At 45.4% G+C, this 26,707-nt stretch overlaps 1 protein-coding gene and 1 long non-coding RNA gene across 3 annotated transcripts in view; both read right to left on the reverse strand.

Annotated features, from left to right (window-relative positions):
• Positions 1-6,054, reverse strand: part of sptlc2a (serine palmitoyltransferase, long chain base subunit 2a) — a 46,725-nt gene extending 40,671 nt beyond the window's left edge. For both annotated transcript variants that reach the window (XM_071365123.1, XM_071365122.1), the window contains exon 1: positions 5,538-6,054. In XM_071365123.1, coding sequence (XP_071221224.1) covers positions 5,538-5,684 — 147 coding nt within the window. In that variant the 5' untranslated portion in view covers positions 5,685-6,054. The remainder of the gene's footprint in view (positions 1-5,537) is intronic.
• A 1,233-nt stretch (positions 6,055-7,287) lies between these two features.
• On the reverse strand, positions 7,288-10,589 carry LOC139553061 (uncharacterized). Its single transcript, XR_011670586.1, has 3 exons — positions 10,007-10,589; positions 8,899-8,953; positions 7,288-7,860 (listed from the first exon to the last, which is right to left on the reverse strand). It is a non-coding gene; the product is annotated as an uncharacterized lncRNA (long non-coding RNA).
• Between the last annotated feature and the right edge of the window lie 16,118 nt (positions 10,590-26,707).

A 26,707-nucleotide genomic window follows, 5' to 3' on the forward strand; every position in this document is an offset into this window, starting at 1 on the left:
GAGAGACATTTTTTACACACACAGCAATACTGAGGTTTATGTGTTTGAAATACATACAGGAGTGGCCTTTGAGTCTTTCCCTTGAAAAATCAAGCCCCACACTGCTTTGCAACCACATGTGACTAGTCATGCTTCTCTCTCCCATACCTCAGAGGCTAGCAACAGTGACATCCACGTGCACTACAATCAGCTTGGAGTCAATTACCAGACCATGCATTCCCCTCCCTCCCGCTCTCTCTGCCTTATGAAACGCCTGGGAAAAGGAGCTAGTGTAGCTACAGCAAGTAGGCCTAGGCTAAGTTAAATCCTTGATTAATTTCCTTGTATCTAAGATCTGTTTGTGATGTCTTGGCAATGCCTTATTGAATTGTCATACCCTAGTTGGCAAGACAGCAGTATCTGGGCCCCAGTGTTTGACTTCCAATGCAATGCTCTACCTAGAAGATCACACAGTCGGTTGAGCATGGCGCTTGCAATGCCAAAGGTTGTGAGTTTGATTCCCGCTGGAGCCAATGTATGCACGCATGACTAAATCGCTTTGGATAAAAGTGTCTATATAGGGCAAGACATTGATATAGCCAACTTGATAGAATTGTCTCTGAGAATTTTAATTTAGAGCCATCTTAAGATATGTTGTTGACTCATAAAAGAGATGTTATCGAATTTGCAATACACTAGGCTAATTAAAATTAAGTCTGGATCAAGGGGTGGAAAATTAATGAACAGCGCTCTGTTTCTCTGTGTTCCCTCTATAGATGGGAAGGTAGGGAGTCAGGGAGTACAGGCTAGGGAGTTGGGGAGTACAGGTATAGGGTTGTGACCAGGGCCTAAAACTAACTGTTTTGTATACCAGCAACTGTGGCAGGTATAAGAACTTAAAAAAAAAAAAAAAATCTACCAGCCACTCAGATCTTTTCCCAGCCATAATTACACAGACACAAAAAAAACAGATGAGCATGTTCAGTAATGTTTTTTTTTAAATGTATTACTAGTAAGACTTAATGTAATATTCCATGACCTGAGTCTTCAGAGACTAACATTTTTCAGCTGCCCCTTTAAGGTTACCTTGGTAACAGGGCCATTAATGTCAGATTTGACATTTCATATCAGGTTAGGAGAATTTACGCAGTAGGTTAGGAGAATCATCATAACAGGTTAGGAGTATTAGGTTAAGGTTAGGAAAGGGGTTAAGGTTAATTTAACAATAATTTTGTTAAAACATTTTTGACATAATTACATGAAAAAAACACAAACGGATGACCATGCTTTGTAATGTTTCTAAAACAAGAAATCTATTAGAAGTAATGTGGTATATGGCTCAATTTTATTTCATTTTTTGTGACCTGAGTCTTTTAAATCTACACTGAAAAAAATGTGCAACATGTCAAGTGTTGGTCCCATGTTTCATGAGCTGAAATAAAATAAATGTTCCATATGGACAAAGTTTATTTCTCAAAGATTTTTGCCACAAATGTTTACATCCCTGTTAGTGTGCATTTCTCCTTTGTCAAGATAATCCATCCACCTAACAGGTGTGGCATATCAAGAAGCTGATTAAACAGCATGATCATTACACAGGTGCACCTTGTGCTGGGGACAATAAAAGGCCACTAAAATGTGCCGTTTTGTCACACAACACGATGCCACAAGTTGAGGGAGCGAGCAATTGGCATTCCGACTGCAGGAATGTCCACCAAAGCTGTTACCAGAAAACATAATGTTCATTTCTCTACCATAAGCCACCTCCAATGTCATTTTAGAGAATTTGGTAGTATGTTCAACCATCCTCACAATCACAGACCACGTGTATGGCATCGTGTGGACGATGTTAACGTTGTGAACATTGCCCCATGGTGATGGTAGGGTTATGGTACAGGCAGTCATAAGCTACGGACAAAGAACACATTTGCATTTTATTAATGGCAATTTGAATGCACAGAGATACCGTGTAAACGAGATCATGAGGCCCATTGTCGGGACATTCATCCGCCACCATCACCTCATGTTTCAGCTTGATAATGCATGGCCCCGTGTCGCAAGGATCTGTAAACAATTCCTGGAAGCTGAAAATGTCCCAGTTCTTACATGGCCTGCAATCTCACCAGACATGTCACTCAATGAGCATGTGTGGGATGCTCTGGATCGACAGCATGTTCCAGTTCCTGTCAATATCCAGCAACTTTACACAGCCATTGAAGAGGAGTGGGACAACATTCCACAGGCCACAATCAACAGCCTGATAAACTCTATGTGAAGGAGATGTGTTGCACTGCATGAGGCAAATGGTGGTCCCAACGGATACTGACTGGTTTTCTGATCCACGCTCCTACCTTTGTTTTTATTAAGGTATCTGTGACCAACAGATGCATATCTGTATTCCCAGTCATGTGAAATCCATAGATCAGGTCCTAAGGAATGTATTTCAATTGACTGATTTCCTAATATGAACTGTATCTCAGTCAAATCTTTGAAATTATTGCATTTATATTTTTGTTCAGTATACAGTGGATTTGGTATTCAGACCCCTTGACTTTTTCCAGATTTTGTTACGTCACAGCCTTATTCTAAAATGGAATAAATGCATGTTTTCCCTCATCAATCTACACGCAATAACCCATAATGACAAAGGGAAAACAGGTTTAGACATTTTTGCAAACTTATTAAAAATAAAAAACATAAGTACATAAGTATTCAGACCCTTTGCTATGAGACTCGAAATTGAGCCCAGGTGCATCCTGTTTCCATTGATCATCCTTGAGCTGTTTCTACAACTTGATTGGAGTCCACCTGTGGTAAATTCAATTGATTGGACAAGCCCACACAGTTGACAGTGCATGTCAGAGCAAAAACCAAGTCACGAGACCAAAGGAATTGTCCATAGAGCGCAGAGACAGGATTGTGTCGAGGCACAGATTTGGGGAAGGGTACCAAAACATTTCTGCAGCATTGAAGATCCAGATGAACACAGGGGCCTCCATCATTCTTGGAAGAAGTTTGGAACCACCAAGACTCTTCCTAGACCTGGCCGCCTGGGCAAAACCAAGATTGAATTCTTTGGCATGAATGCCAAGCGTCACGTCTAGAGGAAACCTGGCACCATCCCTACAGTGAAGTATAGTGGTGGCAGCATTTGCAAACATTTCTAAAACCCTGGTTTTGCTTCATCATTATGGGGTATAGTGTGTAGATTGAGGTACATGTTTAGAATGGTGTAACGTAACAAAATGTGAAAAAAGTCAAGGGGTCTGAATACTTTCCGAAGGCACCGTACACTCCTGTCCCCTAGTAACCGGCTGGTATATAAAACATGCGCTATTTAGGCTGTAGATGCATCGGTTTCCTCCTTAACTAGCTTTAATGGCGTGCCGCCCCAAAAATCTAACTGGGAAAATATGCGTACCATCTTAATAAAACACAATTTTCAACAAACCATGCTAGAGTGGATAATGCTACTTCCTGTCGTTGTGCATCGTGTTCAGCCAGGGGTAAGCAACAGACTGCTGCAACCTGATTGTCTGAATGTGGTGTGCAACATCTGGACGTTGTCAGAAAATCCAAAACTAGTGGTGGAAAACGTTATTTTATTAAGATAGTACGCATATTTTCCCCGTTTTTTTCCCCGATGCCTTTGGAGCCTGAATGGAGGATGTACAAGCCGGTCTCAGGGAGACCGAGTGTATTACCGTCTGTGCAGCTTAATGCAGGACACCAATGGTAAATTACAAAAGACGCGAGGAATAACAGCGCCATCAGGCGGCAGCAGGGCTACACCCAGTTAAGATTATTTAAGATTACACTCAACATTTTCGAGAGAGAACACTGATGTCATCATACCCGAAAGCCCAGCAGATGGCAATAGAGTCGTTTCATCTTACCGTCCAAAGGGAATGTATGCAGCTTGCTATACACTCGTATACCCCGTGGACCAGTTTGTACATAAAACATTCTCCATTAAGGCTGCGATTTCCTACTTAATTCTATTTTATGATGAGAAGGCGTGAAAAAAAAACAGCACAGACAAGCACGTGCCCAAGTTGCTATGGTAACGACCCGTTCCTTAACGGGGCAGCTGAACATTTGTCTCACCTAATGATTGTGCTTGATTGAGCATGGATCCATCCTAAAATATTTTATTAAATATTTTATTAATGAACTTTTAGTAATTTCTTATCATTAAAACACTCAAATACATATTCTCCTAGATGTATTTGTGTGCTACATTTCTACTTAGGAGCAAATCATGAACTGCTTGTAAAAAATGTCAAAATAAAGCCTTGAACTATAATAATAAATAATCCATACTCCGCCTTTGTTGATGAACAGGTATAGAACTGTTCATCTGTTTTTACTAATGTATCTAAATGATTTATTTTAACATACATTGGTTAAAAGACAGGTCATAAAAATGAAAAGAAATTATGCAATATACCCCATTACAAGTAATACATTTCTTGTTTTAGAAAAACAGAAAGCATTCTCATTGTGTGTGTAATTATGGCAAAAAAATATATATTCTGTCTGGTAAAAGATCTGAGTGGCTGGTAGATTTTTTAAAATCTTTTAAAATCGTTGCTGGTGGACCAAAAAGTGAATTAGTTACGCAACATCCGGGGCTAGCATTAATTATTCTAGCATGGTGGTGGGAAATGGTGTTTCATAAAGAAAGTACGCATATTTTTGGGCTTTCTCACCATTAAATGGAGTTAAGGAGGAAATCAATGACTTTGCAGCCTGAATGGAAAGTGTTTTATGTACGAACCGGTTCACAGCGGATACGAGTGTATAGCTGGCTGCATAGATTCCCTTTGGACGGTAAATTAAACTGAATTGCGCCATCTGCTGGCCTTTGGGCTAATGGCATCAGTGATTAATTAAATGATTGTTGACATTGTAGCTAGCTAACTAGTTTATTGCATATTGTTTGTAAAAGTTAAAAGGCTACACTGCAGATATAATTAGCTAACACTGTGGGATGTAACGTTACTAATGAAGGCTGATGGGAGGAGCTATAGGAGGACGGGCTCATTGCAAAGACTGGATTGGAATAAATGGAACGATATCAAAACACGTCACACATATGGAAACCCCATGTTTGATTCCATTAATTCCATTCCAGCATTAGAATGAGCCCGTCCTCCTATAGCGCCTCCCACCAGCCTCCACTGAACGTTACATAATGCTAACGTTCCATTATTACAAATCTACTTTGATGAATTGCTAACGTTAGTTAATAAACCAACTAAAATAGTTGACAACAACTGTCATATGTCCAACTTGCTGAGCAAGTAGACTCAGTAACGTTGGCTTTAGCTTGCGGGCAGTTTAGCAAATTCAAATAGGTGTCAGTAACGTTAAAGCTAACAATAAAATAGGTTAGCTACATTTCAAAACATATCAAGCTAAATACACATAACGTTAGCTAGCTACATTGCTAGCAATACTGATTTTCAGCTTGGTGTTTTCGGTTATTCAGATAAGCCTCACCACTTCCACACCATCCATCCATTCTCCATCCATACAGTGCGCTTGGGCCTCACCTTGTCCTCGGGATAGCAGTACATCGGCTGCTGATGATGGTAATGGTGATGGTTTTTTATGAAGCCATTTCTGCCCGGTTTAACGCCGTTCTTCACTCGGTGACAAACTTGTCCATTCCCCGGCTTGTTCGCGGAGCTTTCGGTCATCCTTTCATATGATTGTGGACGCTACAGTAACGTGCATGTATCTGGCTAGCACAGAATGGGGAACTCGTTTTTGGTGCCTGTCCGGGTTGTGCGCTCGCAAACCCACCCAAAAATCCACAACCAGGACACGGGTGTGTTCAGTAAGACAGCACGATGTTCAACCTTTAATTCAACATAACGGTTCTAAATGTAACTTGCTGAACGAGTTTTGTTATTTCAAATGGTATCCCCCGTACTGATCAGGCCACACCCACCAAAGAGGAGCAGACGTACCTCAAATGATGTTGAAGAACGGTCGGGACCGTTTTGGGGAAACGTGTTCAGGATAAACCATCACGCAACGTAGCAATCGTTGAGATGAACTGAATGCAACCCCTGAAATTCCAGCCGCTGCTATACCGGAAATAAACGCCCCTAGCAACCAGCGTCAGCCTATGGTTTTGCGGCATTCGGGAATGGGTGCGGTTTACGAGCCTTCAGATAAGAAACGGGAGTGGTCCTCTGTAGTGGAAATGAACTGTAGTAGCCTCTACTGTTTGGGCTCTCTGACATGTGACATAGGGCTCACCTGTTCCCACAGTGTGCTAAATTACGTGTTACCCTCAATTTGAATTTGACCAAGAGCTTGAAATCAGATATTCTTGTCAAATTCTCAGTGGTTGCCTTGTAAATTGATGACACACTAAACATAATTGTTAACATAGTGGGTGTCAATAGTTAGGTTTCCTTCCAATTGGTGACATTGTCATGCAAATATTCTACAATCCGCATAAAAACAATATGCGCATTTTCCCACCAGAGATATGTTTCCATCAAATTGACTTGTTGCGGATAAAAAACTGTGCGTGATGACTTAGTGCACATAACTGACTTTTGCTGTTAAATTCTGATGTACCTAATAAAAATACAAGTTAATAAATGGGTTTCCATTGCATTTTCAACTCTACTGATGTTTTTGTCACGACAAATGTTGCGTCATATAGCGATTGTGCCCTCTCTTGGCAGCAGCTAATGGTAATCCCTAACAAATACTGTAGTCTTGGCAGATGTGCTCTAGCCAACAGCTTGCAGATACAGTGCGGGTAGGCTACCAACATTATCATTATGGATAAGAGCAAGATTGTTTGTATTTGTTAAATGGCAGCCAAGCATCCATCATCATGTCACCAGAACAAGACCCTCGGTATGTATTGGAAAGGAGCATCAAGCTCATCACCTTGCACTTTCACCACCCTGTGACGTTCATCATAATGTATTTAATCTGTAGTCTATCAAACTGCATGCTCTCCTGACAAGTCGTAGTGGGAGGACCACACAACATATCATCGCGTGACTCCAAGTTTAATTCGATATGATGGTTATTTTATCAATATTTGAGCATAAAGGAGTTTCCTCCACAATTTCTCACATAATTAATTTTACAGACACAAAAAGATCCCACCTTGTCTAACATAATATATTTAGTCGATTTTTTTTTTCAAAGTTTACTGACAAATGTGATGTTTTCATCAGGCCTGTCATGACATTTTTTTTATCCAACATGTACTTTACTCGCATAAAAACGACTGGACCAGGTTTTTATTTGTATTTTTTTTATGCAGGATATAAAAATTCCATTCAAGCTAAACAATGGATATATAGTTTTTGGCAACAAAACCAATTGTGAAAAATATGAATTGAAAATCTGAGGACAGTAATATTTTACACACACACATAAAGGTTCCCATAAGCATAATTTTCTGAAGAAAAAACACAAATGTGAAACAAATTAACTCTTCAATTGTATGATCACTTATTTAATGAGCATCACAAAATGTTAAGCTACTGTACAGTAACATTAATACTAACATCACAAACCTTCGGAGCTTGAACCCATCACTGTGGCTTTACCTCTGTTCTGATTCCAGATTGTTGGCCTCACTCACTCACTCACTCACTAACTCACTCACTCACTCACTCACTCACTCACTCACTCACTCACTCACTCACTGTGTGTGATGTATTCCAGCTCCAGTAGAACCGTGTGTGTTGTCCCTGCAGGAGGGCAGCTGTGGGAAGTTTATTCAGCGCTGGTATTTTAACAGCCACGTCCAGGCCTGCAGACCCTTCATCTACAGCATCTGTGAGGGACACGCCAACCGCATCCTCCACTAGGAGGCCTGTGAGGAGTGCTAACCTTGGGGAGGACACAGATACGCATGCACGCACGCACACACACACACAAGAAAGCACACATAGTAACCTATTGTGCACACACACACACACACACATATGTCTATACAGGTAACTGCCAAAATAGGATCAAGTTTTCATCCAGCCTTTTTATACACTGCATCTGCGAGCTGTTGGCTACTCTGCCAATACCAGAGTAGACACAATCGCTATACAACACAAAAATGTTTGTGACAAAACTATCAGTAGTGTTGAAAATGCTATGCAAACCCATTTAATTTGCATTTTTTATTCGGTACATGGGCATTTAACCATAAAAGTCATTTTTATGTGCACTACGTCATCACGCACAGCCTTTTATCCAAAACAAGTCAATTGGATGGAAACACATATCTCGTGGGAAAATGTAGGCCTAGTTTCAGATGTGTACTTTGAATACCATTCATTCTGGCAGAGTGCCATGCATTCCTTAGAGCGTTTGATAACTACAGAGCCCCACAGTGGAGGTGTCATAATACCCATAAAACCTAGCGGTCAAACAAGGAAATGGTTCAAATAGTTTTTCCACCATTCATTTTTCCCATAGGGGATTTTAGAAACAGTTAAAATAAGGGCTGTGTTTCGTGTAGGCTTACCCTGGCGTGACGTTTTTATAACAATATAAATCTCTCTCGGACAAGGTGACTTTTATCAATATATTCCTCTCTATTTACTCTCAGATTTGAAAATGCTAATTAGCATCAAAGTAGACATCATGCAAGACTACAAATCACTGCAAGCTCCTGCACGTCATCTCTAGCTGACACCTTTGCTAACAGGTATTGCGGTAAATATAAAAGTCACCTTGTCCTAAGCAGATTTCCACAGTTATCAAAACGTCATGCGGTTTACACAAAACGAAAAATAAATTCTCAAACCCCTTACGGGAAAATTGAATGGTGGAAAAACGATTTGAACCATTTCCTTGTTTGACCGCTAGGTTTTATGGGTACTATGGCTCATACTGTGGTACTCTATAAAGAAACAGCATTCTTGAACCTACCTTTTCCCCCATAGATCCAGTTTACTCTTCATTTGCTGTACTTTGGTTAAACTGTCTGCAAGATATAGGGACAGTATACGTTATTATAACCTAGGCTCAATTAAAGCAATATTCTATTTATTTTGTGATTTCAAACATACCCAGCAATAAGGTGAAGTGAGCACTGTATGCCTGATGGTGTCTCTCTAACATCATCTATATGGAGAGGCTTCCTCCCGTCTCTCTCTCTCTCTCTTTCTCTCTCTCTGTCTGTCTCTCTCTCTCTCTCTCTCGCTCTCTCTCTCTCATACTGTTTCAGAGAGACTGACAATGCCCCATGTTAGAGGATGATAGAATATCACACACACTGACCTCTAATTCCTATTTCACATCATATAGGGTGACCCACAGTCAAACCGCTATGCATAGATTTGCCTTTGAAATGTGGTTCCTCACCTTTTCCCTTACACACACACACACACACACACACACTTCCCCCCTCAGGCCTGTATTTTTAATGAAATTGTTCTCATTGTCATGGTGAGCTTGCTGGACTGAGGCACATGAGAAGAAAACAACAGACTCCTGTTCAGGAAAGATAAGGACTCGTGTTTTACTTTCCATGTGTTAAATGTTTGCTACCATTATTTCTTTCCTATTTGGGCTGTTAATGGTTTCTATTCCAGGCCACTGCCCCCTAGAATAGAATATCTATCGCTGCGTTAATGTACTATGCACCATACCTCCTGGCAGGGCAACCACAGCATATTGTGGTTTAGATCTAATATCAAGGCTTACTGTAGGTTAGCTAAAGCTATCATGGGTAACAATGTTCTATAGATCTATAAGTGTGGTGTTTACTTCCTACTTGTGAGCACTGCATTAGAGTGGAGATAGCGCCCCCCCCCCCCCCCTTCCCCTCCCTTCTCCGTCAAAGACACACACACACACACACACACATGCGCACACACAAACATACACAGATTTACTCTAGGGGATGCTCTGAAATGGTGGGCAGAACCAAGGATAACATTTTGATGATGGGGATTACTATGTTAATATTTGCTTATGCTCAGGGGTCAATTCAAACCCAGATCAAAGATAAGGAAAATCCGCCTTTGGAGCATACCCAGATCTGTGCTATTATTTGACTGCGTCACATGATTCCCATCCCACTTCAGCATCCAGACAGGCTAACGATCTTAAGCCACGCCATTTAAAAAACAATCCCCTTTATCTCCCTTCTTCTTTTCTTAGCAAAGCAACTCCGATTTTAATTAAATAAGTGATAAAAAAAAACACACACAAAAAGAGAAAGAAAAGAAAAGGAAAAAAAAAACAGTTGCCCTTATCATTCGCAACGGCAGCTCTAAATCTTCTCCCTTTTTTCCATCCCTCTTCTCCTTCTCGCTCTCCTTTGCTGCATTGACTTTCCTCCACTGATCCCGGGCTCTTCTGGTTTATATAACGGTTTGGGCGGAATGTCATTCAAGGAGATTGGTGTCAGCGCCGATAAGGCGGCAAAGTGATCGGAGTCTGAGATCTCGCCACCTCATTATGGAGGCTCTCGCCCGCCATGCGCCTGGAAGAGGCCGATAAGAGGCGAGGAGATGATGGGAATAAAACAGGTTTGGTGAGAGGGAGGGAGGGGAGAGAGAGAGCGGAGGGAGGGAACCAAATCTGTTTCTCTCTCCTCCCCTGCCTGGATTCCTGTTAGCTGCTGGCAGAGAGAGATGGAGGGAAGGAGAGAGAGAGAGAGAAAAAGAGAGCAATAAATATATGTATATATATATATAGAGAGAGAGAGAGAAAGAAAGATAGAGGAAGTAACAGAGCAATATTCGGCTAAGTGAGAGACAGAGCGAGATGGTAGCCATTTTTTGTCTTACGTTTTTCTGCAGTGTCGATGGCTGCTGTGGTACACACACTGATACATTACACTGAACAGGCGTGTTAATCTTCCCTTGCCCCATGTCTGTTGTCACGTGTGACCAGACACCAGCTACCTGTGGTCAGTCTGAGAGGTTCATCACCCCAGTTAGCGGTCTGGCGGCGCTGTAATAGCTCAATAACTCATCCAATGACGCCTCTGCCTCTCCCCACCACCACCACCACACCTCACAACCCAACACCTACACTGCTGGTTAGTGCTTAAAGTACATCCCAACACTTATGCTGTGAGGGGAGTAGGTGGTACGGGTTAGGGTTTCTTATGCCTATGGATTTATTGGCATCTGAAACCATCAACCAAGAACTCAGAGTTGTCCCCCAGTAGCCTTCATTATCAGATGTCATATTTTTTAGGTTTCCATTACTGCCCACGCGATTGACAGATGTGTAGATGTGTGTAGAGAGAGAGAGAGAGAGAGAGAGAGAGAGAGAGAGAGAGAGAAAAGCCCTGTAGTAGTAGATAAACAGTTGGATGTGGTGAGACAGAGTGGGCAGACATGTGAGGGAGAGAAAGAGAGAGAGAAGCCCTGTAGTAGTAGATAAACAGTTGGATGTGGTGAGACAGAGTGGGCAGACATGTGAGAAAGAGAGAGAGAGAGAGAAGCCCTGTAGTAGTAGATAAACAGTTGGATGTGGTGAGACAGAGTGGGCAGACATGTGAGGGAGAGAAAGAGAGAGAGAGAAGCCCTGTAGTAGTAGATAAACAGTTGGATGTGGTGAGACAGAGTGGGCAGACATGTGAGGGAGAGAAAGAGAGAGAGCGAGAGAGAGAGAGAAGCCCTGTAGTAGTAGATAAACAGTTGGATGTGGTGAGACAGAGTTGGCAGACATGTGAGGGAGGGAAAGAGAGAGAGAGAGAGAGAGAGAGAGAGAGAAAAGCCCTGTAGTAGTAGATAAACAGTTGGATGTGGTGAGACAGAGTGGGCAGACATGTGAGGAAGAGAAAGAGAGAGAGAGAGAGAAAGAAAGAGCATGAGAGAGAGAGACAGAGGGAGGTTGAGCATTCCGCACACGCAGTCCTCTCCTTATCTCTCCCCCTGCACCTCTCCCCCTCCTGCTCTTCTCTGAGGCATTGCACATGGCACCACAAAAGGACTCCTACATTTCAAGGCAGCCAGGCTCAGGAAAACCCATTACACTGCAAGGGGTAACGCTCACCACCGGGAACAGACAGGAGAGAAGAAGATGGGGCGTGCCCCCAGAAAGCAGCCTATCACAGCCCGTAGACGGGGGGTTCGACTCCACAATCCCCGGCTTTTATGTCACAGTGGGAATCACGGCGTTTTCTATGCAATGTTCTTAGCCAAGGGAAAAACAATGGCACCGCTACCAAAAAAAAGGGAACGTTGCACAACTGAATGCATTCATGCACGTGATTGACTATTGACTTATTAACTATCAGCTCTAAAACAATTAGCTCTTTTGGTGTAATAAATGTGAACATACATATTAAGATTAAAATCACTTTATTCGTCAATTGTACACAAGGTCCAACTGAAATTTGACTTCCGCTTTATCCCAACCCCTCCAAAAGACACCCATACAGGTTGGGCAGGTTGGAGCAGGGGGCTGCCACACTGGGCGCCTGTGGAACAGTTGTTGTGCAGGGTAAAGTGCTTTGCTCAAGGGCACAATGGAAGGAATTGGCATCAAGGATTTGATACCAGCAACTCTCCGGTGTCATCTACATTAAAAAACATTATAGTATACTATGGTATAAATTCTATAGTGTTCACTGTGGTGTTTCTGCAGACATTACTGTAGTATTTACGATAGTGTTTATGGTTTTATTATTTTCGACATGTGGACCAGCTCACTTCCCGACAGATTTTTCCAGTCAGACCCGGGATTCAAACTGGCAACCAGTCGCCTCTCTAACCGCTAGGCTACCTGCCGCCCACATATATGTGTAATGTAGCCTATGTATGTATGGATGTCCGAAGGCCTTATAATGGTTATGCAGATTCTCAAAAAAACGGTGACTTGTCAAGAGGTGATGGACAAACGCATTAGGGGAAATAAATGGATGACTCTATTTGACAAATAAGTCCAAAATAAATAAACGATAAACCCTTGATACCTGTCCTCATACAGTATTTGTTTTCATAGCGGCCATCCCCAGGTGGGCCATATATGCTATTACTCATTGCTTTCTCTGGCATCACTCTCAGTCACAAAAATCCACTCACAGATTCCATTCCTCAGAGTATGACAGCCAGAGGCAGCCTAGCCTGTACACAGAGTATTCCTTTGTGTGTCTACTGGTATTACCTTCCAAGACGTGACTGGGCCTGCTCTATAATCCTCCTCAGGGCACAACGGCACTACGCTCCCATGTCGTTTAGCCAGATGCACTCGTCCGTCGCTTAATACTATCACCATGAAAAGATGGATGACGAGCAGTTTTTAAATGTAAATACACTTTTAACCATGTTTAATCTTACCCATACCGTTAAAGAACATGTGATCAACACCTCTAAAGATATAGCCATTCTATTCTCTCTAACCTAAAGTATACACGACTACCACATGCACCTGCTGCTATAGCGCACCGCTGCACTGCCGCCTCTGGCCTACAGGTGTCACTGTTGCACTGCAACACGTTCCAGGTACCTGGGCGTTGATTACTGTCGATTTAGCATGGACCACAGGCTTCCTTCAGAGCTGGGATTACACCATTAATAACACAACAGCAAGCTGGTCAAGTCACTCGCAGTATACACTACACAGATAAAGGCCTCCCGGAATTACCAGGGCTTTAGCTGGGCATAACTATTAGCAAACAATTATCTAACAGAAGACGAACAACAACTGAAATATCTATCGCCAAGCTATTTTCATTAGTTTTCCAATGCAGGTGGGATCATCGGATTTGTAGCTATAGATAAAATACCAAACTTTGATCAATTGAAGGCATGTTGCTTAGTGATATGCCTAGTTTGTAACATAGCAGAAGCCTAGTAATAAATGAGTCATTACATATCTTTCCCACCAGTATATGCAGCTAGGCCTAGCTGCGTCACACAGCCAATAACACCTGCTCATGTACACAAAGGTCTCTGTATTGTGATAATGCACGGGAACACAGACGGAGCACAGGGTATTTTTCTCTCCATCTAACCTGCTACCAATTACAGCTGGGCCCTGGAACCATTTCACAGACCCTCTCTGGCCTCTCAGCAGATAGTTACCATGGAAGCCGACGTGATTGAAAGAGAAAAAATTACAGGCTGCCAAAAGAAGAGAGAGAGACAGAGCGGGAGGGAGGGAGGAATGGACAGAGAGAGATGAAGAGAGGAAGAAACGGACAGAGGCACAGTGCCAGCATTCTCCAGCTCTCGCTCACACAAGGAGATTATGTTAAATGTAAACAAAAGTCCTTTCACTCCTCTGTCCCCCTCAGGCAAACTCTCTGGGAAGGAAACTCAACTGTCACGGTGAGGAGGTGAGGAGTCTAGGAACCAACCTGCCCCTGGTTCTGTTCTACCTAGGAAACAAGATGGGCGCCAGTTTCTTTCAGCTTCTACCCTCTGAATAACCAAGCAAGTAAAAAGGGAGAAGCCAATACAGAGTGGTAGCTTTATAGTTTAAACCCAGAAGTTTTTCTTGACCATGTGACCTGACCAGGAAAAACATTATGTCATAGTAGTTATGGTCTATAACAAGGCCACAGGCTATAACTAACAAAACTCCTGACCGGTCTTAAGCTAATACAAGGTGAAGGAAACATTGTTTTCACTCGGAGTTAGAGGCCATTTGTAAACTAAGAAACTGTTACCCACTTTATGACTGACACAAGAGATGACCTAAAAACGCACACCGAGACTACCTGTCTGTCAGTCGAGAGCACGGCTGTTAGTCAACGCAGGCAGTCTGAAAAGAGCAGCTAGCAGTGCTCCATCGGTGACCATGGTAACGGGGACAGGACGATTAAAAACAAAGCGGGAGTGAAATGACATAATGGGGTGTAATCAACTCACCGAGAGGCCTTGCCGTTACAACACTCCTCGCCACTTCGCCACTAGCCAATCCCGCCATCACCATAACAACCAACAGCAGCTGCCCAGCTAACAATTCTAGGGCGAGAGAACGTTTTTGTAATGTTAAATGTAATGTTCCCCTAATGTTTGTGACCAGTTTTCCGTTAGTTAGGGGAGCATTCTATCTATGTTAGCAAAAACATTCTGAAAACCTTTTTAGCATGTTTTGGCATTAGAGTTACCTTAATGTCAAACAGAGCATACCCAGAACATGCTTACCATGTTCTCATAATATACACTATTAATTTTCTAAACACATTTCATGGGACTTTGTGTCACGTTCCTGACCTATTTTATGTTATTTTTGTATATGTTTAGTTGGTCAGGGCGTGAGTTGGGGTGGGCATTGTATGTTTTGTGTTTAGATCACTGTTAATCAGCCTTATATGGTTCTCAATCAGAGACAGGTGGTTTACGTTTTCCTCTGATTGGGAACCATATATAGGCTGGCTGTTCACACTGTTTGTTTGTGGGTGATTGTCTCCTGTGTTTGTGTCTGTGCACCACACGGGATTGTTTCGGCGTGTTATTTCGTTTATGTAGTCTGTGAGTTCTTCGTGTCTTTTATGTAAGTTCCATGTTTCAGGTTTTGTCTACGTTGTCCGTTTGTTATTTTGTATTTCAAGTATAGTTCGTTTTTGTTCTTGTTTAAATAAATCATTATGTCATCACACCTCGCTGCGCATTGGTCTACCGATCCTTCTCTCCTCTCCTCGTCCGAGGAAGAGGAGGACGACTCCCGTTACAGAATCACCCACCAACCTAGGACCAAGCGGCGGAGGAGAGCTCAACAGAGCAATCAGGATTCATGGACATGGGAGGAGATCTTGAACGGAGAAGGACCCTGGGCACAGGCTGGGGAGTATCGCCGCCCCAAAGCTGAGCTGGAGAAAGCGAAAGCTGAACGGAGGCGATATGAGGAGGCAGCACGGCAGCGGGACAGGTACGAGAGGCAACCCCAGACATTTTTTGGGGGGGGGCTAGAGAGGAGTGTGGCTAAGCCAGGTAGCAGACCTGAGCGCACTCCTCGTGCTTATTATAAGTAACGCGTCACTGGTCAGGCACCGTGTTATGCGGTTAAGCGCACGGTGTCGCCAGTGCATGCCCATAGCCCGGTGCGCTATAGAGCAGCCCCCCGAAAGTGTCATGTGAGTGTGGGCATCCAGCCGGGGCGTATTGTGCCTGCTCAGCGTGTCTGGTCTCCGGTATGCAGTTTCGGTCCAGGGTATCCTGCGCAGGCTCTGCGTGCTGTGTCTCCTGAGCGCTGGGAGGGTGCAGTGCGTCCTATGCCTACGCTCCGCTCGTACCGGGCAAATGTGGTAGTGGAGCCTAAGAGAGAAGTGCGCGTAGTAGGCACTAGATCTCCAGTGCTCATCCACAGCCCGGTTCAACCTGTGCCTGCACTCTGGAGGGTACGGGCTGGTGTAGTATTCCAACCTGGGGGAGTGGTGCCAAGGCTGCGCACCAGAGCTCCAGTACTCCCTCACAGCCCGGTCCTTCAGGTGCCTCTTAACATCAAGCCTCCTGTAGGTCTCTCCAGCCTGGTGGGTCCTGTGGCAGCCCCACGCACCAGGCTGTCTCTCCGTCTCCTCCCTACAGGTGTGCCCGTCTGCCCAGCGGCGTCTGAACTGCCCGTCTGCCCAGCGGCGTCTGAACTGCCCGTCTGCCCAGCGGCGTCTGAACTGCCCGTCTGCCCAGCGGCGTCTGAACTGCCCGTCTGCCCAGCGGCGCCTGAACTGCCCGTCTGCCCAGCGGCGCCTGAACTGCCCGTCTGCCCAGCGGCGCCTGAACTGCCCGTCTGCCCAGCGGCGCCTGAACTGCCCGTCTGCCCAGCGGCGCCTGAACTGCCCGTCTGCCCAGCGGCGCCTGAACTGCCCGTCTGCCCAGCGGCGCCTGAACTGCCCGTCTGCCCAGCGGCGCCTGAACTGCCCGTCTGCCCAGCGGCGCCTGAACTGCCCGTCTGCCCAGCGGCGCCTGAACTGCCCGTCTGCCCAGCGGCGCCTGAACTGCCCGTCTGCCCAGCGGCGCCTGAACTGCCCGTCTGCCCAGCGGCGCCTGAACTGCCCGTCTGCCCAGCGGCGCCTGAACTGCCCGTCTGCCCAGCGGCGCCTGAACTGCCCGTCTGCCCAGCGGCGCCTGAACTGCCCGTCTGCCCAGCGGCGCCTGAACTGCCCGTCTGCCCAGCGGCGCCTGAACTGCCCGTCTGCCCAGCGGCGCCTGAACTGCCTGTCTGCCATACGCCGTCTGAACTGTCCGTCTGCCATGAGCCTGCAAAGCCGCCCGTCTGCCATGAGCCTGCAGAGCCGCCCGTCTGCCATGAGCCTGCAGAGCCGCCCGTCTGCCATGAGCCTACAGAGCCGTCCGCCAGACAGGAGCCGCTAGAGCCGTCCGCCAGACAGGAGCCGCTAGAGCCGTCCGCCAGACAGGAGCCGCTAGAGCCGTCCGCCAGACAGGAGCCGCTAGAGCCGTCCGCCAGACCGGATCAGCCAGAGCCTTCCGCCAGACCGGATCAGCCAGAGCCTTCCGCCAGACCGGATCAGCCAGAGCCTTCCGCCAGACCGGATCAGCCAGAGCCTTCCGCCAGACCGGATCAGCCAGAGCCTTCCGCCAGACCGGATCAGCCAGAGCCTTCCACCAGACCGGATCAGCCAGAGCCTTCAGCGAGCCATGACCGTTCAGAGCCGTCAGCGAGCCATGACCGTCCAGAGCCGTCAGCGAGCCATGACCGTCCAGAGCCGTCAGCGAGCCATGACCGTCCAGAGCCGTCAGCGAGCCATGACCGTCCAGAGCCGTCAGCGAGCCATGACCGTCCAGAGCCGTCAGCGAGCCATGACCGTCCAGAGCCGTCAGCGAGCCATGACCGTCCAGAGCCGTCAGCCAGCCATGACCGTCCAGAGCCGTCAACCAGCCAAGAGCGTCCAGAGCCAGCCAGCCAGGATCCGCCAGTCATTCTGGTGTTGCCCCTCATTCTGGTGTTGCCCCTCATTCTGGTGTTGCCCCTCATTCCGGTGTTGCCCCTCATTCCGGTGCTGCTCCTTATCCTGGTGATGCCCCTTAATTTAGGTGGGGTTATTTGGAGGGTGGTCATAGTGGGGAGGCTACAGAAGCGGGGATTGATTATGGTGGGGTGGGAACCACGCCCGGAGCCTAAGCCACCACCGTGGTCAGATGCCCACCCAGACCCTCCCCTAGACTTTTTGGTGGTGCGTTCGGAGTACGCACCTTGAGGGGGGGGTTATGTCACGTTCCTGACCTATTTTATGTTATTTTTGTATATGTTTAGTTGGTCAGGGCGTGAGTTGGGGTGGGCATTGTATGTTTTGTGTTTAGATCACTGTTAATCAGCCTTATATGGTTCTCAATCAGAGACAGGTGGTTTACGTTTTCCTCTGATTGGGAACCATATATAGGCTGGCTGTTCACACTGTTTGTTTGTGGGTGATTGTCTCCTGTGTTTGTGTCTGTGCACCACACGGGATTGTTTCGGCGTGTTATTTCGTTTATGTAGTCTGTTTCCTGCTCGTGAGTTCTTCGTGTCTTTTATGTAAGTTTCAGGTTTTGTCTATGTTATACGTTTGTAGCCTGTATGTGCACTCCGTTCATAGCTTCACGGTCGTTTGTTTGTTTTGTTAGTTTTGTAATAGTGTTTTGTTTTTTTGGTTCTCCTTCTTCATAATAAAAAGGAAGATGGCTTATTTTCCTAATGCTGCGTTTTGGTCCGTCAATCCTCCACACGATCGTGACACTTTGCAAGAACATTCGTGTCCATTTTTCTGAGGGTTGGGAGACTATTCCATCAACGTCCCACCAAACATACACAGGACATGGTTGCCATGTTCTCAGACCATAAGATATTAATGTCCTAGACACATTTCAAAGAACATAATTATTGGAATTATTTCAGGTGCAAGTGTGTGCTGCGTCAGCCCTGTCTAGAGCCTATTTCCAGCTTCTGAGAAGAGACAGAGACTGATAGGTTAAGAGAGCCACCCACTGTAATGTCAAGCCACAGTCACACTTCTAGTCGCTGGTCTGTGTGAACAAACTTTTTTCCCCCTCTCCTTTTAATACAGTTGACTTGTTTCAGAGCTATACTGCAGCCGGTCTGTCTGCGGTCTAATTCTCCATGCCAGCTCGCTGGCAGAGTTTCTCCATTCACAGGGAAATTAAATGTCAAGGTCTTACAGGTGAAAAGCAATGGAGAGTTGCGGATGGCCAGGCTAACACGGACTGGTTGCCGCTATCACGGTGTACTTACGTTTTTAAACAGCAGCACTGCGTCTCCAATTTGCAGGACATGGAAATGTATCTATGTCATTTGTATCCGTGTGAAGCGGTGCTGAGTTGACTTTTGCTCACATCCTGTAATAGAAATCAAGTTTACGAGTGTGTGTGTGTGTGTGTCTGCATTAGAACTGACCTGCAAGAGCACTAACAGTATGTTCAGCCTTGTCCTGTCTGCCTCGCTGTAGAGAGTCTACCCTGATGTTATTGTTCCGGGGAAGAATAACTGAGGCGTTCACGAAGACACCAAACAAAAGATTGGGCTCAGAAGGGGAGACAATCTCAGAGTTCAGTGGTTCTGGGTGGCACTAACGAGCAACTCACACACAAGACAAATATACACACCTGAGAGCTTAACATGGGTCGAAAAACATGTAATTGCACTCATAATGCATGGCATTTCAAACCTCTGCGGTGGGTAGAAAGTAACGGTCAAAAACCACTTCTGAGTTAATAGTTGCGTCAAAGCATCATCTATCAGCGTTAGGAAGTACTCTTATCTTCAATATTATCTCCAACTTTGAATATTTCTCACTTTCACATTTACTTACAGTAAAATTAGAAAAGGGAACACGATTGCGGGTTACATTTCCCTAAAATATAAACATTTTCTTTGGCTCTCTGGCTCTCTTTCACATCTCAAACAAAGATAACATGCAATGTGAATTCAGGTGAAGTTACAGCACAGCCAACCTAAACCAGAATCTCAGACAGACAGAGAGACAGGCAGACGAACGGACAGACCGAAAAACAGACAGAGACACCAAGACACCGGAATCCCATTGCTGTTTGGCACACATCACATAAGACACATGGCCACGATGGCATCAAATCAAAATGGCTGTCACTTTTCTTTGGTGCATGCAGCGGCAGGCAGCCAAATATATATCTGATGTCATCTTTGTGAGACAGTAGCTGATGGAGACTTCAGTGGTAAGGGGGTTTGTTTGTAGCTTCATCTAGATGTCAATGCCCTGTCAGACCACAGCAGGCCTAAGACCAGTAGGTAGGTAAGTGTGATAGGCCACAGTTAGTCAGCACGTAGTCTTGCGTAGCCAGACCTTGAAAACACGTTGTCACACCTTCTCTGGAGAATTTTGTATTAGCCGAAGCGACTGGAATGATCCGCTGGCTTCCAGCAGCTACATTTGTAATGGTTGTTACATTTCAAGAACTCTCCCCCACATGCCCATGGAAGGGGTGCTGCATGTTATGTTCAACACTGTTTTCCGACCGGGTAGAACAAATTTTGCCGCCCCTTGCACTAAACCTTTAACATAATAGGCTGTAGGTAGATATGCCATAACTTTTTTTCTTTTTTGGGGGGGGCCACCCACATTTCATTTTTTTAAAGACAGTAAAATCACAAGGTATTTAGCTAAACATCCCTGCATCAGCTCTCTTCTCAAAACCACTCATCCTCTCCCCTCCTCCCCCTCTCCTCTCCTCCTCCCCTCTCTTTTCCTCTCCTCTTCTCTTCTCTCCACTCCCCTTCTCTGCCAGCCTTATCTCTGAGGACAGGCTCCACACGGACAGCCTCTGAGACTACAATCCCCCAAACACTGAGACACACTGCAGACTGGGGAGGGAGGGGGCAAAGGAGGGAGGGTGGAAAGGGGGACATGGGGTAGCGAGGGGACGAGAGGAGAGGAGAGGGGAGACAAGAAGGAGATGGGGTGGAAGAGTGAGGGACTCAGAGAAGGAGAGGAGAGTCGAGAAGAGAGGATACCGGGAAAGGTGAGAAAGGATGTGAGAAGAGAAGAGAAGACAATAGATGAGGATGGGGGGACGAGAGGAGAAAGGAGATGGGAATTGGGAGGATGGGGGAACGGGATAGGGGAGATGAGAGAAGCAGGAACATAAAAGGAGAGAGGAGAGGAGAGGATTAAAAGGGAGCAGCCCAATGGTGTGGACAGCACAGATAAACACAGTCAGTCGCCCCGGGATTACACACGCACATGCACACACACAACCACCCACACAAAATCAATGACTTATTTGTGATTAAAAAGAGACAATATGGGAGAGGTGAATAATGAGAGAGGGAATTTTGGAGGGGAAAGAAACAGAGTTGAAGAAGCCCTCATACAAAGATCTAGGATCAGCTTACTCTCCCCTATTCCTAATCTTTTACATATTTATTTATTTACCCCCTTTTTCTCCCCAATTTCATGGTATCCAATTATTAGTAGTTACTGTCTTGTCTCATCGCTACAACTCCCATAAGGGCTCGGGAGAGACAAAGAGAGCCATGCGTCCTCCGAAACACAACCCACTGCTTCTTAACACAGCGCACATCCAACCTGGAAGCCAGCCGCACCAATGTGTCGGAGGAAACACTGTACACCTAGCGACCTGGTCAGTGTGCACTGCGCCCCGCCCACCACAGGAGTCACTAGTGCGCGATGAGACAAGGATATCCCTACCAGCCAAACCCGGATGACGCTGGGCCAATTGTGCGGCTGCGACAGAGCCTGGGCTCGAGCCTGGGCCTTAGACCACTACGCCACTCGGGAGGCCTCCTATTCCTAATCTTAACCAGTTGTTGTGAAACACAAAACTGTCCTCAGATCAACGTCTGTGATAACCTTATCCCACTCCGTGGGGTTGAATGACGTTAGAGTTTTTGGCCACTGGAGGGAGTATTTACTCCAGCTAGGCAGATAGAAGAGGCCGATCCATCTCTCTCTCTTTCTCTCTCTCTCTCTATCTCTCGCACTCTCGCTCTTAATCGCTCTGTCCCTCCCCCCTCTCTCTCTCTTTTTCTCATCCCCCTACCGCCTCCCCCAGCCTGAAACACAACCCAGAACATACAACAATACACAGAAAAGGAGGGAGGGATGTGAGAGGGGGAGGGAGGGAGATGACATGCTTCACCAGTACTGTACCTTCCTGTGACTGATAAAGACAGGATGATGAGAGTGGGAGGAGAGAGGGTGAGAGGGATGGAGAGAGAGAGAGAGAGAGAGAGAGAGAGAGAGAGAGAGAGAGAGAAAGTGGCACTAGAGAGGGAAGCAACAGGGCAGAAACTCAGACAGTGCCGGTAGGAAGAGCAGATAAAGTGGCAGCAATAAAAATTATATGACTACATATATCATCATGACAGCGTTTAATTTATCTGAAGACGCAGGGCCCTCTCTGTGTGCAGGGATGGATATGTAACTGTGGGGTCGAGGTGTGTGTGTGTGTGTGTGTGTGTGTGTGTGTGTGTGTGTGTGTGTGTGTGTGTGCGTGCGTGCGTGCGTGCGTGCGTGCGTGCGTGCGTGCGTGCGTGCGTGCGTGCGTGCGTGCGTGCGTGCGTGTTTGTGGTGGGGGGTTGAAAGGGTGCGACTGCGTGAGGGGAGGGTGTAAGAACGGTGGAGAGGGGGAGTGAGAGGAATGTAACGGGAGCAGGGGGCACCTTGTTGTTACTATATTTGGCTGAAGCAGACCTGCTTCTGAGCACAAGTTTGCGAGTGTGTGTTATAGCAGTGTGTACATGTGTGCAGGTGAGTGCATGTGAGTGTGTGTCTGTTGTGGAGGTGCATAAGAGTGTGCGTCGTTCAAGGTGCAAGCATCATAAATCTCTCTGGCGTTGCCATACTCCTAAATCTTGATGGAGCAAAATGAGTGGTTTCTGGTTACATATATGAACTGACCTGGAAACAGACTTCAGTTGACCTTTCCTGACAGGCTCCTGGGATCTCCTATGTTTTCTGACTGACATCTGGTCAGACTCACAGCTGGCGAACAAGAATAATACACATTCTGTACTTCTCTACAGCATTAAAGAATTAACTGATTAATAACTCAATAATAGCAGAAGGAAAGCATACAGTACTGAAATCATATAATTAAAAGAACGGTCCTCCCCATTCAAGTAAATTATGGCATAATGGGTGGACTGGCAGCCATTGCGAATGTACCCATCAATTTGCCAGTCAAATTGCCAGGGTTAGAGGTTCCAAGCCCTTTTCTATTGATTATATTTCCATGGATTCTATTCTAATCGTGTACTACCTGTTCACCCATGACTGCGTGTTCATGCACGTCTCCAACTCAATCGTCAAGTTTACGACGAGACAGCCTACAGGGAGGAGGCGAAAGCCCTGGCGGAGTGGTGCCAGGAAAATAACCTCTCCCTCAATGTCAACAAAACAAAGCAGCTGATCACGGTCTACAGGAGACAGCAGGGAGAGCACACCCCCATCCACATCGATGGGGCAGCAGTGGAGAGGGTCAAAAGCTTCAGGTTCCTAGGTGTACACATCACTGACAATCTGAAATGGTCCAGCTACACAGACAGTGTAGTGAAGAAGGCACAACAGTGCCTCTAAAACCTCAGGAGGCTGACGAAATTCGGTGTGGCCCCTAAGACTCTCACAAACTTCTTTACAGATGTACCATCGAGAGCATTCTGTCAGGCTGTATCACCACCTGGTACAGCAACTGCACCGACCGCAACTGTAGGGTTCTCCAGAGGGTGTTGCGGTCATCCCAACACAATCGGGGGAACACTGCCGGCCCTAAAGGACATCTAAAGCACCCGGTGTCACAGGAAGGCTAAAAAGATAATCAAGAACCTCAGCCACCCGAGCCACAGCCTGTTCACCTCGCTACCGTCTAGACGGCGGAAACAGTACAGGTGCTTCAAAGCAGGGACCGAGAGACTGATAAACAGCTTCTGTCTCTAAGCCATCAGACTGTTAAACAGTCATCATTAGCCTGCCTCCTCACCGTACCCTGCCATGAACCTTAGACACAGTCACTAGCCGGATACCACCGTGGAGTCATTAAAACTAGTTTTTCAACCACTCCACAAATTTCTTGTTAACAAACTATAGTTTTGGCAAGTCGATTAGGACATCTACTTCGTGCATGACACAAGTAGTTTTTCCAACAATTGTTTACAGACAGATCATTTCACTTATAATTCACTGTATCACAATTCCAGTGGGTCAGAAGTTTACATACACTAAGTTGACTGTGCCTTTAAACAGCTTGGAAAATTCCAGAAAATTATGTCATGGCTTTAGAAGCTTCTGATAGGCCAATTGACATAAATTGAGTCAATTGGACGTGTACCTGTGGATGTATTTCAAGGCCTACCTTCAAACTCAGTGCCTCTTTATCAAAAGATATCAGCCAAGACCTCAGAAGAAAAATTGTAGACCTCCACAAGTCTGGTTCATCCTTGGGAGCAATTTCCAAATGCCTGAAGGTACCACGTTCATCTGTACAAACAATAGTATGCAAGTATAAACACCATGAGACCACGCAGCCGTCATACCACTATGGCAGGAGACACGTTCTATCTCCTAGAGATGAACGTACTTTGGTGCGAAAAGTTCAAATCAATCCCAGAACAACAGCAAAGGACCTTGTGAAGATGCTGGAGGAAACAGGTACAAAAGTATCTATATCCACAGTAAAACGAGTCCTATATCGACATAACCTGAAAGGCCACTCAGCAAGGAAGAAGCCACTGCTCCAAAACCACCATAAAAAAAGCCAGACTACGGTTTGCAACTGCACATGGGGACAAAGATCATACTTTTTGGATAAATGTCCTCTGGTCTGATGAAACAAAAATAGAACTGTTTGGCCATAATGACCATCGTTATGTTTGGAGGAAAAAGGGGGAGACTTGCAAGCCGAAGGACACCATCCCAACCGTGAAGCACTGGGGTGGCAGCATCATGTTGTGAGGGTGCTTGCTGCAGGAGGGACTGGTGCACTTCACAAAATAGATGGCAATGCTAATAAAGTGGTGATCCTAACTGACCTAAGAAAGGGAATTTTTACTAGGATTAAATGTCAGGAATTTAATTTAATTTAAAAACGGAGTTTAAATGTATTTGGCTAAGGTGTATGTAAACTTCTGACTTCAACTGTATACAGTACATTGAGTCATCACACTGGTCACTTTAATTATGTTTATTTAATGTTTTTCCCACTTTATATGTATCCAGTGCATTCGGAAAGTATTCAAAACCTTTGACTTTTTCCACATTATGTTACGTTACAGCCTTATGCTAATTTTGATTAAATCCATTTTTTCCTCATTAATCTACACACAATACTCCAAAATGACAAAGCAAAAACAGAAATACCTTATTTAATAAGTATTCAGACCCTTTGCTATGAGACTCGAAATTGAGCTCAGGTGCATCCTGTTTCCGTTAATCATCCTTGAGATGTTTCTACAACATGATTGGAGTCCACCTGTGGTAAATTCAATTGATTGGACATGATTTGGAAAGGCAAACACCTGTCTATATAAGGTCCCACAGTTGACAGTGCATGTCAGAACAAAAACCAAGCCATGAGGTCGAAGGAATTGTCCGTAGAGCTCCGAGACAAGATTGTGTCGAGACAGAGATCTGCGGAAGGGTACCAAAACATTTCTGCAACATTGAAGGTCCCCAAGAACATAGTGGCCTCCATCATTCTTAAATGGAAGAAGTTTGGAACAAAACTGTCTGCCCAGCCAAACTGAGTAATAGGGGGAGAAGGGCCTTGGCCAGGGAGGTGACCAATAACCCAATGGTCACTCTGACAGAGTTTCTCTGTAGAGATGGTAGAACCTTCCAGAAGAACAACCATCTCTGCAGCACTCTAGCAATCAGGCCTTTATGGTAGAGGGGCCCGATGGAAGCCACTCCTCAGTAAAGGCACATGACAGCCCTCTTGGAGTTTGCCAAAAGGCAACGAAAGACTCTCAGACCTTGAGAAACAACATTCTCTGATCTGATGAAACCAAGATTTAACTTTTTGGCCTGAATGCCAAGCGTCACGTCTGGAGGAAAAACCTGGCACCATCCCTACGGTGAAGCATGGTGGTGGCAGCATCATGCTGTGTGGATGTTTTTCAGCAGCAGGGACTGGGAGTCTAGTCAGGATAGAGGGAAAAATGAATAGAGCAAAGTACAGAGAGATCCTTGATGAAAACCTGCTCCAGAGCGCTCAGGACCTCAGACAGGGCCGAAGGTTCACCTTCCAACAGGACAACGACCCTAAGCACACAGCCAAGACAATGCCGGAGCGGATTCGGGACAAGTCTCTGAATGTCCTTGAGTGGCTCCCCAAATACAGGTGTGCCAAGCTTGTAGCGTCATACCTAAGAAGACTCAAGGCTGTAATCGCTGCCAAAGGTGCTTCAACAAAGTACTGAGTAAAGGATCTTTATACTAATGTAAATATGATATGTGCTTTGTCATTATGGGGTATTGTGTGTAGATTGATGAGGGGGAAAAACGATTTAATACATTTTAGCATAACACTGTAACATTACAAAATGTGGAGAAAGTTAAGGGGTCTGAATACTTTCCGAATGCCCTGTAAACTATTCTAGTCATGGCTGATCCTATATAACTACTGCTGTACACACCTTTTCTATTCGCATACTGTCCATACTGTCTATACACACCATTCACAAACATATATATATATATTTATATTCCGGACTCTGGTCTGGAAGCTAATTTCCTGCAATTCTGTCCATTTTACCATGGGGTTTTGTACTGAGTATTTAAAATTGTATTCTCGACATTACTCATTCTAGTATATCTACTACT

This window comes from Salvelinus alpinus, chromosome 25 (assembly GCF_045679555.1).
Source record: "Salvelinus alpinus chromosome 25, SLU_Salpinus.1, whole genome shotgun sequence".
Lineage (NCBI taxonomy): Eukaryota > Metazoa > Chordata > Actinopteri > Salmoniformes > Salmonidae > Salvelinus > Salvelinus alpinus.